Here is a 15347-nt window from a genome sequence, read left to right on the forward strand (position 1 = left end):
CTGGGCTGGGCTGCTAAAACCAGTTGAAAGCCTCTTCCACTGTTTGTTTGCTAAAAGTGAGAGATAAAAATGGCCACAAAACAGTCCAGTATATAATTTATCTTTCTTTTTTTTTGTGTTTTGTCTTTGAGTTCAAAGTCTGACAGAGGAAATTAATGATTTAATGCTTAGCAGCGACTTTCAACACATGGCAAATAGTTTAGTTTAAGATGGAGATATTTAAAAAAAAAATGTATTTTAGATGTTCAGCTGTTATTTTAATTATAGTTCAAATGTTTTAACTCTTCAATTATATTTTATATTTTTACATTCAGTATTCTGTTTATTAAAGCCAAGTATGGATCCCATAAAGTTAATTTATTTTAAGCATTTTATTCCAAAATATTAACTCAAAGCAGTAACGATTTAAACTAGGCCTATATATTTTTTTATAGTTAACTTAAATATTTTAAAATTTTTTCGGTTCATCAGTCATCAAAGCTCGGTATCGGTAACCGTATGCTTTAGGGGGTCTATTAAAACTCAATGGGCTCAGAGGAGACATGACAGACGCAGACTCCCGCTGTAACTTTACCTGCTGGTGTCATTGTTGGACAATATTTGTTTAGACAAACAAATGATTTATACTTTTAAAAGTGATATTTAATAATATCTGCATTGTTTTGTTTTTTGTTTTGTTGGTGGTGTTTTTTTGTTTTTTTTTCATTGATTTATTTCCAGTGTTTTAACATTTCATTTAGTTGACAAAGCAACATAGATATTTTTTTATCTTTATTTCTAGACAACTCTTATGTTTTTAATTGAGGTGTTTTTTCATATCTATTAAGAGCCACTTGAAACATCTGCACACATCCATTTTACCCAACGTCCATTAACAAAATCAAATATAATTTCAGTGCTAACAGATTTAAATCGTACACAAACACTCAAGCAAACCTCCCCTCTGGTGCTATAATAGAGCGCATGGTAAACGGAAATTAAGTCTAACACAAAGGTTTATTAAATCTACTTGTGCTGGCAGCATGCAAACCCACATAATGCATGTTCATGGGCGCTGTGCCAAAATCAAAAAGGAAATGGACAATAACAAATTTATTATCTGATTAAACTCTAAACCTCTAAACCACAGAGCCCTGCAGCATGACATACTGTGTGCACCTGGATTATACATGAAAAAAAAAAAAAACACAAACCCGCAGAACTCACACAAACCACACGTTACCTGTTGAAATAACTTCATTCAACCAGATCACTTCTGAATATTTAGTTTATAACAAAGTCAAACATGTGAATCACATTGAAACATCCATCAGTGAGCATCGTATATTTGCTATAACAGGCTTCAGACAGGTGTGTGACATTTAAGAGTGTGTTTCTCTGCATCTTGCCTGACAAATGTCTTGGTTCTAGAGTACCACTGAACAATTTGTTAATGCTATCGCTATATTATGTTAGCTGGACAACATTTCAGAGATTTGTAACAAGTGAAAAACATGAACCAGATGGCTCGCCGGAATATATGGGAGAGTCTGTCAGCTCCTCTGGCATATATCTTATAAACTGCCTGAATTACATTCAGTGTTTGAATTGAGGGGGAGCTGCAGGGTCCCAGACCCCCATAAGAGCTCAGGGACCCCATACAGAAGAAGAAATTGAGGCCACCCCTGCTGTTTCACTCAAGAAAGCAATAATACAATGCTATTTTCTTCAACGTGGAGTTCTGAAAAACATTTTACAGACAAATGAAACAGGATCCTCATTATCACCTGTCAATTAAAAGTTAAAATAAAAGTAACTCATGACTCTTCCTAAAGTAAGAGCAGATGGTTTACAGTAAAGACCACGACAAAAGCAGATGCCAAGAGAATGAGCATATCCATACTTACCTAATTAAAGAAACATCATCAATTTCCTGCTGAAAGCTAAAGTAAATGTTTAAGAAAAGTCTTTCCAATACTGATAGCAAGGATTGCAAAAAGTGCATTTGTGAGCAGTTAATAACCAACCAATGCACTTTTTTGTTGTTTAAGAATAAATATCTAGCTATAGTAATAGATAAGACAGGGGCCAAAAACAAAAGAGCGTACGACATGCTTCTGAAATGCTTTGTGAGAATCAGATTTGTGTGCAATTTGAGAAGTATGCTTTATTTCTCCACTGATTTCATGTTCCATGATGTCTAATCCAAAAAATACATACTTTAGTTTGGGAATTCTCACTATTAACTAACTATAACATTCGTATCTAAAAACTCCTAATTTGCTGCTTATTAATAGTTAGTAAAGTAGTTGTTACAGTATGTTTAGGTATGGGGTAGGATTAAGGATTCTAAAGTGGAAGGAAGGCTAAAATTTGTTTATTTTCAGGATTGAATTCAATGTGGATTCAGACTTTAGGACCCCACTGTGTATTAAGAGGTGTAAGAAGACATGGAGGTAAATTCAGACTGCAGTACAGGACTGAAACAACAAATCTTCGTATGTGGAATGGAGGATTTTTCTTCCTGCAATAATGTATAATGAAACAGACATCATCTGTGTCAAGAACAACTATATTTTTCCATGTTATAAATGAGCAGGCCTAATCAGAAAGATCAGGAAGGCTGATGCACAGCCGTGACCAAACTTTACCGTTTTAGCTCACGCAGTCAAAGCAAGCTCTCCTCAAGGCTGTTTTTTTAATATCACCCCAGTACTAAGACAATCAAGACCGGAAACCACATGAGAGAGAGACCCATTAATGTGTGATGGCTTATATAACAAAGCATGCCAATATTAATAGAAAAGGTTGAAGCTGAAATATTTCTGATCTGCCAAGGTGGGAGGCTGTCACAACAAAAGTGAAGCCCATAGGAAAAAAAAAAAAAAACACATATCCACATTTTCCAACCATACAAAAACAAATATTTCAGTAGTACAGACATGAACATAATTAGCATATACAGAAAAAAAAATACTTCCTTCACAGTCAGTTTAACAATGAAACTTCCAGGCCAGGCTCAAGAAGTTCAGTTAAATTATGCCATCTGATTCTCATTTAATGAAAACAAAACCGATTATTTTTTAAATGCCTGATTAGAGAATTTCAAAATGATATCCTAAATTGACATTTTTCTGACTTCCTACTTTCTGCTGGGTAACTATTTATAAGTGAAATGTACATTTGTCACATGAATTCACTGTTATTGACAATAAATCACACACACAGACAGACACACACACACACACACACAACAAGGCAAATAATTAATAAAAATGAAATCAATAAAATTGATCATTTGATTCAACTTAAGCAGAACCAACCAGCTCTATAATAATGTAATGTTTTTGAAATATTTTTATGTGGAGACATTATTTAGGTATTGCAATTATTTAAATGTCATAGCAGAATATATATACAGGGCTTGACATTAACCTTTCTGCTCACTAACCAAAGTGGTTTTCCAAAGTTACTAGCCACACAGCATTTTTACTAACCACAGTTTTGTTGTTGTGAAATTACCAGATAAAAGTTGACTATGGCGTGCTAATATTTGCTTGAACTAGATTTACAACCCTTTTAAATGTAAAACCACTGTACACACCCAAATCAAGACTACATAAATGTATAACAATACAGTTCATTATCATTAACTCTGATAAGGTTGTGTGTAAAAACAAAACCATGTATTAAGATAAAGACATAAAAAGTAGATTCTTATTGCATAATAAAAGTGATGCATGGATGTAGAAGATTAATAAAAAATATAAAAAACTAAACTGAAAAAAAAAAAAAACCCTGTAGCATTAGAAACACTGTCTGTTTAAATATCAGAATCAGACTCAGAATTACTTTATTGAACCAAACTGGGAAATCCTTTGTTACAGGCTGCAATGGAAAATAGGTCTGTCTCGAAACCTCATGAAAAATGCATGCCATGGTTCGGACAATGTTGCTTTTATTTTCATAAAAATTTTAGGGGAATATATATATATATATATATATATATATATATATATATATATATATATATATATATATATATATATATATATATATATATATTTTTTTTTTTTTTTTTTTTTTTTTTTTTAACTTGAGAGGTGGTTGTTTTTTCTGTCATTCAATGTTTCTGACAAAAAAAAAAAAAATTGGGGAAAAAAAACGAACAAAAATACTGATAGGATAATAATGATAGAATTCTAATAATAAGAACTATAAAACAGGAACGACAATAGGTGAGCGCCAGCCAATGGGATTGCCGTTTGCGCATTAACTCCACCCACTACCGGAAAACACGGCTGTTATTAAAAGCTGAAGACTTCTATAGGAACGCCGTTATTTTGACAAGAAAATACAATAAAGAATATTGTTTAAATGTAGCGAGTCAATTCTCTCTCTCTCTCTCTCTCTCTCTCTCTCTCTCTCTCTCTCGGTGTCTGCGTATGTGTGTGAGAGAAAGCGACTGCAATTTGTGCGCTTTCACACTAGAGTTTACGGTACATCAAATACAAGGTGCGCTCCGTATCCATTGAGATGAACTGAGAAATATCAAAGATTGCTTAATGGAGAAAGAAACTCTGAAGCCCTCAGAGACAGGGGCGTAGCAAGCTTTTCAAAAGTGTGGGGGATGGATGTGGTTTGTTTATAAACAATAAAAAAAAAAAAAACGCTGAATACAGTGACAGAGGGGTACAGAATGCAGAGCTTAAAGTTTGGCTGAAAAAAAAAAAAAGATCCTACATTAAAAAAAAAAAAAAAAATTAGAAAAGGGGAGAAAAAAAAACGCCCACACAGAGCTTTTTCTCTGGTGGTATAAATAATGTAACAATTTACTGTTTTTAAACATTAAAATAATATGAATTTTTCTTTCATAATTCTTCAACAGGTAGGCAAACAATGTCATAATTTCTCACTTTTTTCTCCTCAACAGGTAACGTTACAATCAAACACTCAGTAAGTATCCACAAAAGTATTCAGCTATCAAAATCAGTTGCACTGGCAATGAACCCATAAATACACTGCTTAACAATGCCAGTTTGTCCCCCCTCCTTGGCAATTCCCTGCCTTCTTCATCACAGTTATGTTATACATTGCATGCCACATAACGTTACATAACCGAATTTAGCTAGCTGCTGAACAATATCCCAATAATATAAATTAGCATTAGTCTAAAAGACGAAATATAATACCGAAAACACTCGACATGTCAACAAAAACCATAACAGAACATCTTCCCAAACTCTTCCCGCCTAGGTGCCCGCCTCCTCAGCACGAGCTGACCAATAACACCCCAAGAGAGGCGGGACTTAAGGCAGAACAGCCAATCAGCAGCCGGCCAGGCTCAAAGCAGGTGTCATGAGAGGGAGGGGGGAGGAGGCAGCCGCGGCGAGCGCAGACACAGAGCGGCCAGAGAAACGGAGGAGCGACTGTAGTAAGGCGTTTGTGCAAAACTGCGGAAAAACTGCAGAAAACGTGTGGGTGTTGAACACTCTCACCGGGAAAAGTGTGGGTGTTAAAACACCCACATCCCCCACGGGTGCGACGCCCCTGCTCAGAGAGTGCAAATATATCTGTGCTAAACTTATACTTAGCCTCCAGCTCACACACTGGCAATTATTCAACCTGCCAAAGTTACTAGTTGGAGTCACTGTGTTAACCTTATATATATATATATATATAAGCAGATCAAAATATGTAATTTAAATAAAATATAATATATACATTTTATAAAATTTTAAAAACATAAATTATAATTGTAATTATTGATATTATAATTATATTTAAATTAATTGGTCCATTACATTTTTTAATTTTGGTTTATTTTGATTAACAGCAAATAAGTATTCAGTTCTATGGTATATTTAATGCTTCTTATAAGAATAAGTATATTAAAATAAAATGATATAATGTAATTTCATTATATACAATAAAATACATCAGTTAAATAAAGTTCATAATAATAAATAAAGGTCATAATATAAACAGATTATAAAAACCAGTAAGAAACAGTAAAAAAATGAATTGAAAGGTTGTTCATAGGCCAACAAGCAAACTGAAGTCTCCCAAGATGCTCTATGCAGCCTGGAGCCCATAAGCAGCTCTGTTCATCTTATGAGGGTAAAAACACGAGTTACAGCCAGGAGGAGATCAGCACAGATACAGCGCCCATGACTATTGTTGTCCCAAGAAGTGACTCAGCTCATAAAAGTATTACGTTTGTTTTCCGTGCCATTCTGGGCGACAAGACGAGAGAACCCCTGAGGACCAGTTAGTAATAAGATATTAGGAAGACAAATCGCATTTGCCTTTCAAATAGAGCCCAAATAAGCAATTAACCAGAAAACAACCACATTAAGCTTTAAAAAGCAGCAGTAGGTGATCTGATCCTTTCACACACGCCGCTCCATGTGGGAAACATGAGCCGTCTCGCTCTTAGCTCACTGGCACGGTTTAATCTATAGACGATGGGGCCTCCTTTCACACTTTCTCTGTCTCTCTCTTTTCAGAAAGAGAGACAGGTCTTTAATATGCAAGCCAAAGTAAAGAGCATGTTTCTGTGTGAATGAGAAAGCAGACGTAAGTGTGTGTGAGGCCCTATACGGTGTCCGGACGGCATTGTTTACTCTGTGGTACGGTTTCTCAGGGTAGACACAGCTCCTTGGGTGTCCCCACTGGGCGACGAAGAAGAAGCCTCACATGTCTGATGTTGCCACTCTGTCTGGAGCTCTCAGCCCATAAGCTCCACACACGACTCCTAAAAGATTCCTAAAGAGATTTTTCCAACACTTTTAGTCTGTAATTATAGCTGCACTCTCTGTTCTGCTGCTGATAGAAAAATAACCACTTCACGATGGGTTATAGGGAGTTTGGGGCTGCTGTAGTGACAGAAACCTGTATACAGTTAAATTCCCATGAGATTTTGAGAGTCAGGCTCTGAATGCGAGGAGATTGGTTGTTGTTCACATAGGTCTGAATGATTTTTAATTGTTTTTCAATGGCAGGGTTCCTAGATGACAAGAACACAGCTATCAGTCCAGTTGTAGAGTACTTTTAAAACCCATTTCTCAACAATTTTGACACTTTTTCCAAACTCTCCACACAGTGAGCACAACAGCAGTCCATGCGGACTAAACTGCATACCATGTTTTAGTAAAATGAATGAAAATTATGACGAATTTTGGAATTTGTTATATAATTTGATTTCTCCCCCTTTTGCTTTAATGTGTTTTCACCTGAGCTGGCATCCTTGTTTCCTTGTTTTCGGACTTAAATTAGACTTTGAATCCCAGATTTTCCAAACCCAGAACCCACTTCTATAATCAGATATGGAGGTAAATTCACACTGCCGATTAGAATCTAAAATTGTCTTCTTGCAATAATACATAATGAAATAAACCTCATCTGTGTCAAGAACAAATGCATTTTTCTATCTTATAAACGTGCCAAGCTAATAGGAAAGATCAGGAAGGTCGATACACAGCCGTGACAAAACGTTACGGGTTTTAGCATCTATACAAATGGGGACAATTTAGGAATATTATTGTACAGTAATGTAAGTATGGACCATTTAACATATTTTGCAGTGAGTTCTAAACAGATGAGAATTGTCCTTGTTTTTCAAATTAACTTTTACGGAAAAAAAGTGACCTAAGTATTGAAAAGTGTCTCCTGGTGATGTAAAAACTGTAAATACCTGGGTTGTGCACCTGTCAGAACTGAATTGAGAATACCTTTTAAATTCCAATAACAATTTGAAATCTCCATTTTAAAATTGAACTCAGGCAGCAAACAGGATGCAGAATTGTGTTACAAATCTTAATGAAAGAATAGTTTTCTGCAAGAAATTAGCTCATTTTTCATCGTTGACTTATCAACAAAAAAGCCCTAGAGTTTAGACAGATGGATGGATGGATGAATGGACAGAAAGAACGACATACAGACAGATGGACAGATGACCAGACAGACTTGACCTTTGCATTCTGTTCAGCTGTCTTTGAACACGAGAACGTGTTTTGTGTGCACGGCTCCAGACTCCTGGTCTTGTGTTCTATGTTGGAAGTCTGTTCTGGTCTCTGGTGGCTGTTGCTGACAGATTTGATGGAATGGGGGATTTCTACAACACAGGTGTCCTCATTGACCTCTCTCTCGAATGTAAATGAACACCTTTCAATCAACAACACGATACTCTGCGAGAAGAGCTTGAGTGTTGTGTGCTTTCTCACCAGGTACACAGCCAAGACTGTGTTCATCCAAACCCTGCACCTTTTTAATAGATCTTTAATCTAACACAATGTACCTTTTTCACATGATAAGCTCTTATTCATGGTTTGGCTAGGTGAGCTTCCCCTCTAGCTTGACAAGCATGGAGACAAATAGTCAAGTCACGCTGGGGCCGGTCCTCCCTGGAGAACGATGTAAGTGGTTTTAACTGTCCCTCTGACAGCGTTCACAATGGAGGTGATGCTGTAGATATTAATGACTTGGGAAAAGTGATATATAGACTGTTTTGCTGGGTGAGGATCACCTACCGGCCCTGTCACCTGAGAGACCGTCTGCAGATCTTCTGCTGCTGTGAGGATTTCTGTCACCGTGGGTAATGGACCTGATCCAGAAGAAAAAAAAAAACACAATAAAGGCTTTACCACACACACACTCACAATACACTCCCACATTCACCACCAAAATGCCCCTCAAGAGACAATGGATAGATTAAATTTCCTCAGTAAGCTTGAGTGAATCTTGAACTAAAAGACTAATTTTTTAACAGGCTGCCCCTTTTAGCAGATTCCATAAGATGATACATAAATCTGCTCTTTCTTGATATGATATGTGATTTAAGGAGACAAGAGGATGGGGTGTTTATGGACCTACTTGGGAGGTAATCTCGATGTGTGTCGAGAGGGGCCCACTATAGTCTTTTACTGAGATTAATTTCAAAAAGTGAATATAAATAAATAAATGAATAATATTAAAATAAATAAATGAACGAATAAATCAATGAATAAATAAGTGAAATAAATTTTAAAAAGTATATATATATATATATATATATATATATATATATATATATATATATATATATATGTGTGTGTGTGTGTGTGTGTGTGTGTGTGTGTGTGTGTGTGTGTGTGTGCAGATATTTTTTTTTTTAATGTATAATGTATTATTTATTTATTATATTTTTTTGCATGAAAAAGTTCAGCCTTTTGCAGTTAATAAAAAATATAATAGTAATATAAAATACATTATGCATAGGGTTAATAAAACCTTAACCTAATTAAGGTTTTTGGAAGAAATCTCAGGCTAAATACAGCAATAGAGCAATACAGCAATATATACAGAAATATTATTACAAATGAAAATGACTTTTTTCCTTATGATTTCTTGTTGAAAAGAGTTGTACATTCTATTTAAATTTTTTTTTTTTTTTTTTTTGGAAACAAGATTGTGGAAAGTAAAAGTAAAAAATTATACTACTACTAATAATAATTGTATTAAGGCTGCAACACATTGATAAAAAGTAAAGTATTATGTTTCAAAATATTTACATTCAAATAAATGCTATCAAAGAATTTACAATTTGTAGGATTATATTAATGAAGCTTGGATGTAAAACTAAACAAAATTTAATATTACAACATTTGTGTATACCTGTATACACACACACACACACACACACACACACACACATACATATAGAATTGGTCTTTTGTGTGACTTTATATGCTGTACATAAATGCTGTCCCATGCTCCATGATGACTGTAGGTACTTACAAGGTATTTCTGGCACAGCTTGCTCTGGGACATGGGGTACTGGTTCCTCTTCAGACCTTGCAGTTAAACTGTCCCCTTGAAGCCTTAAAAAAAAAAAAAAAAGAGCATTACAGGTTTTAATTTCAAATAAGTGGCTTGCATTTCTCCCACAGTTATGATGGCTGTGGAAGATAACAGCGAAAATACTATCATATTCTCCTTTCAGAGTAAACTCTCTGCTGAGGCTATGAAAGAACTCTGTGTAATGGATCAGTATCAAATAAAATCTCTATTTTTACCCAGTGTCTTTGCTGGATGAGAACAAGTAGAGACAGTGAGTCTCTATTCATAAAAGGTGATGAGACCATGCCAAAGCAGTCTATTTGTCTTATCACTATCAGGGGAGGATGAGGATATGGGCAGGCTGGAATGTAGACAGAGCGTAACATAGGGGAACGCTTAAAACCTGACAGCAATCTACTAATCGCCGAACTGTGCAGCTGTCTCAAACACCCATCATTTATGATGTCCTATCTCAGAGGATGCTGGGGTTAGGAGCTTGCCTAAAGAGAGCTTGTTCTTAAAAGAACAGTTCATCCAAAAATATGCTCATCATTAACTCAATCTCAAAAGCTGACATTTTTAATGGGCCTTTTTTTGGGGGGTGGGGGGGGGTGGAGGGAGGTGATAGCATGAACATAATGTCTAACATCTTCTTTTGTGGACTAGGAAAAGAAGAAAGGCATCAAAGTAGTCATTTTCAGGTGAATTATCTTTATAGCCATCGTATATACTACAATGATCCTAAAAGAAATACTTCACACACACAAAAATAAATAAATAAATAATAATAATAATAAATAATTAAATATAGTCATTCTCAGGCCATCCAAGAATAGTTTGTTTCTTAAACAGAATATATGTAAAAAACAAAATAATAATAATGAAAAAAAAAAAATTAGCATTATATCACTTGCTCAGCAATGGATCCTCTGCATTGAATGGGTGCCATCAGAATGAGTCGAACAACTGGTTAAATCATCACAATAACCCACAAGTAATCGACATAACTCCAGTTAAAGCTTTGTTATAAAAAAAAAAAAAAATACATGATTTTAACTTCAAACCACTGCTCTATCCATAATATTGCTTTCTCCAGTGAAAAGGTAATTTTGTCTGAATCAGTAGAGAAATATGCACAGAAAAAAGCCCCATTTACAAGCACAGCAAGTCCAAAACAAAATTAAATATGGTGGATTTTATGTTAAAGGATAACAGGAAATTGTATTTTTCACTGGAGGATGTGTTTGGATTTGAACTGGTTTTTTGCCAAATGTGACTGTTTAAATTTAAAATGCCATGATGTAAGTTTTTTCCTTTTTCTTTTTTTTTTTTTTTTTTTACAAACGCAAGTTTTTTTCACAAGATGTTTACTGATGGACTGGAGTTGGGTGGATTACTTGTGGATTATTGTGATGTTTTTTATTAGCAGTGTGGTCTCTCATTCTGACGGCACCCATTCACTCCACTGGTGAGCAAGTGTAGTATAGCTAAATTTCTCCAAATCTTTTCTGATGAGGAAACAACTAATCTACATCTTGGAGTAAATGTTCAGTAAACCTTTATATTTGAGTGAACTATTCCTTTAAGTAAGGGAAAATCAGTGTGCTTAAAAATATACTGTGTATATATTTTGTGTGGCCAGGATCATACCAGGTGATTTAAGTAGGTGCATCCAATTAAAACCTTCCAGTCTCACAAATTTCCTAGAGTGGAAAATAAAGACCTACAGCAGTGTAATTGTCATACCTTATTCTTCAACAATGCCGTATTCACAAAATTTTATTTTGGAGTGGTTTCACTTCAGAACTGTAAATCACCAAATGCTGTACTTAGCAAATGATAGGCTTCGTTCATTTCACATTTTTCGGCATTGCCATTGCATGCCTTTTCCAATAAGAGAACAGGGTAGCTAATAAGCATGATCATCACAAAAGAAAACAACTCTTTTTTCCACTTTACCCGACTTGCTGTTTCACTGAAGCTCCTACAACTATTTTTCTCTCTGTCTATCCATATATCACATACACCTACGACTTTCTCCCTCATTCTTTCTCATCCATACAGAAGCCACTTGAGAAGAAAAAAACTGATCTGGTCTAGGCCACCATCTGAGGCAGTTCCTTTTCATACAGCATCATTTTTGGAATTAATAATTAAACTAATGATGGTGAATGACTCACACAGCTGTGCTTGATCGGGTCAGTCCCCCCATAATAACAGAGAGGGCTCGGATCTCGGATGCTTTTGGCAGCTGGGGCTCAGGTCTTCTTCAAAAGGCTACTCTGTGCTTTATAAATAATTATAACATATTGCCTTTTATAATACCCTCTCATGTCCTGCAATGGATCAGATGCACTTTTTCATTCATACATAATATAAAAGTGTCATATCTGTTGCCAATTTAAGGAGCAGATGAAATTGAGAGCGATTGTGCTACTGCCAGATGAGCTGTTTCCAAAGCATGTGTGGCTGTAGTCTACCACCTCATCTATCACATGAAGATGACAGACACTGGCAGATAAGGAATATATCACATGACCTTTTCCAACAGTGGTATATTATGAGTCAGTAGATCCTTGCAGAATATTCAGTAATACTGAAACACATAAGTTCACCTTTCAAAATCAATTTAAGCTTCACTTTGACTGATGTGTACTTGAATCTTGTGAGAAAACTTTTGAGTATATTTGGATGCGCTTAATTAAAGGGTTAGTTCACCCAAAAATGAAAATTAGGCTGTTTTTTACTCACCCCCCGAGGCATCCTAGGTAAAAATGACTTTATATTTTCAGGAGAATCCAGGCAGAGTTCTGTTAAAAATTGCAGTCAACGGGGGTTGCATTTCTTCAGTCCAAAACAAGTGAAATAAAAAGTGTAAAAATGGAAGCAGTTCCAGTGGAATGACGTACGAGGTCAGATTTGTGCATGCACCTCTCAGAAGATGACACAAGTGGAAACGCAGCGAAGAGATCAAAACAAAACAACAGTCACTAATTGCAAGTACAAAACTAGGATTTTTAGAGAAGAATGTCTGAGGATTTCGATCTAAGCCTGGAGACTGGTTTTCCTTTGCTAAAGTAAGGAAATGTAGCTTCTTTTGATCCTGTAAACAAATCTTGGTTTTCACGAGACTCACCGGCACATGCGCAACCTCATACATCATGCTCCCAGAACTTCTTCCGCTTTACAACAGTGAATTCAGGTGATTATAACGTTTTGAATATGGATATTTTTCTTTAAAAAATAGCATCGATTCACTACAGGAGGCCTTTGTTCACCCCCGGGAGCCATTTATTTAACTTCTGGAATGAAGCAATGCAACACACACTGACTTGCCATGACAGAGTCTATATTATTTCTAATATAACTCCGATTGGACTTGTCTGAAAGAAGAAAGTCACATACACCTAGGATGCCTCAGGAGTAAGTAAAACCCAGCCTAATTTTCATTTTTGGGTAAACTAACACTTAAATTATGTATTTCTTAGAATTTTCATTATAATCAAATTTGCTTTAAGATTATTGTCCATATAGATATTGTACCACCTACAGTATAAGTCATCAAATCCACTGAATGAACTTGACGGGTTTAAGTATAATATTACATGTTTTAACGGTGTCTAACAACCAGACTTTCCGGACTGCTGTTAAGTACTGTGTTCTTCACTCATTGACCACTTGAGATAACAAATGTCCAGATAAAAGGATTCCTAAGTCTGAGCCTGAGAAAATGTGAAGAATGCTACCTGGGTCTTCCAAGTAGCCACATGCCCAGGCAAAGAAACAGAAAAGAAAACAGAAAGAGAGAGAGATGGGCATCTGTTTCCACACATTATATAGCTGCTGCTGTTTGGCAAGACTCCTGTATATGAAGAGCTTCCAGATGTACAAACAGAACTTATAGGATCTGTTAGAGAATCACTTGTACTGATTCAATCCGATTCATGAATGAATTACTCAGATGAACTCGGATTCAAAAGAATGCTGTGTTCATGAAACAGACATCACTGACAAAAAAAGATCAATGGAAGAAACCCAAGCTCTGATCTAAATATGTAACGGGAGTGGGTTATATCCACAATCCTGTGCTTTTAACCTGTGATGTGATATATACAAATGAACGTCCAAATCAATGTGATAAACAGTGCACAAACAAACAGTGATTGTGTGATAAAAGTGCAAAGATGTGTTCAGCATCTTGTAGACTGTATAGAATGCCCTAAAGTATCTGTGGTGAATCTGATATGGGGCAGAAATGAAAAGCAAAAAAGAAAGAGACAAACAAAACAAATGTGGGTGGATGTAGGAGCGTGGCAGCCATTGAACCCAACAGATTGTTTCTTATCAGAGCCTGGCATCGGACATGAGCGCTGAGTCACCCTATCACTGCCAACAGTGTGAAATGTGATCATACTGCCCAGCCACAAACTAAACAGCAGGAAATAAAAACAGAAAACAGGTGATAATGAAGATTATCTCTTTTCTAGAATGCTTTTAAGATATGTATTCTTTCTCGTCCATTGATGAATGTTTCTTCAACTTTTGACACTTTTATGTCATGAGGTAATTTTTTTTTTATCTAAAATAACAGATTTTTTGTTGTTGTTGTTGCTATATGAAAGTCACATTTTAACAGTCTTCAACCATTTTAATGTGACAATGTGACCATTTCCTGTATTTCTGCTACTTTTAAATGCCTTCTTTATAAACAACTGTAAATAATATGAATAAATTATTATTATAATTTTATTATAATATTAATATTAATATGATATTATTATAATTATTATTATAAATGTAATTATTACATTTTTGAAATATGATTATCTAAACAAGAGAAATAAACACTTCTAAATTGTAATCGTAAAAACGTACAAAACCCCAAACATTTAAAGGTTGTGTGCATAAACAGAGTTCGGTGAAATTTCATTGAAATGTATGAATAATAAGACAGTGTGTAAATAAAAATATGCTAAATATGTTATTTAAATATAATATATTTGTATTATATTTTTAGATATTATTATATATTTATTATTTCTATTTCCAGTCAAGGTGTCAAATTATACATAAAGTGAGAAAATATTTAACTCTGTATTTAGAATGCATAAAATTGTAGCTGTGAAATTTACCTTTACGAGACAAAGGAGTCAACCGTTTTATGAAATAAATAAATAAATATATATATATATATATATATATATATATATATATATATATATATATATATATATATATATATATATATATATATATATATATATATATATATATATAATATTTTGTAAATGACGGCATGGTGGTGAAATGATCATGACTTACAGAAAATAATAAGTCACATAATTCTTCTGTCACAGTTAGTCAGTGTTCATTGACAAATTAATTTAACTAGTGAGAGCATGATAAGTGTGTTTTAAGAGAGTTAAGTTAATTTTCAAACAATTCAAAGGGCCAAAAGTTCCCATAGTTGAAGAAACAGCCAGATGCATGGATTTAAGATGACTGCACACATCATAGTCACCTCAGTAAGATGAACGCTGTGCATTACC

General features: G+C 34.9%; 1 protein-coding gene across 3 annotated transcripts in view; it reads right to left on the minus strand.

Annotated features, from left to right (window-relative positions):
* cb24h8orf34 (chromosome B24 C8orf34 homolog) overlaps positions 1–15347 on the minus strand; it is a 79421-nt gene that overhangs the window by 17656 nt on the left and 46418 nt on the right. For all 3 annotated transcript variants that reach the window (XM_052596327.1, XM_052596325.1, XM_052596326.1), the window contains exons 9-10: positions 9757–9839; positions 8511–8584 (exon numbers count right to left, since the gene is read on the minus strand). In XM_052596327.1, the coding sequence (XP_052452287.1) occupies positions 8511–8584; positions 9757–9839 (157 nt within the window). The remainder of the gene's footprint in view (positions 1–8510; positions 8585–9756; positions 9840–15347) is intronic.

Source organism: Carassius gibelio, chromosome B24, assembly GCF_023724105.1.
Source record: "Carassius gibelio isolate Cgi1373 ecotype wild population from Czech Republic chromosome B24, carGib1.2-hapl.c, whole genome shotgun sequence".
NCBI classification, from domain to species: Eukaryota; Metazoa; Chordata; class Actinopteri; order Cypriniformes; family Cyprinidae; genus Carassius; species Carassius gibelio.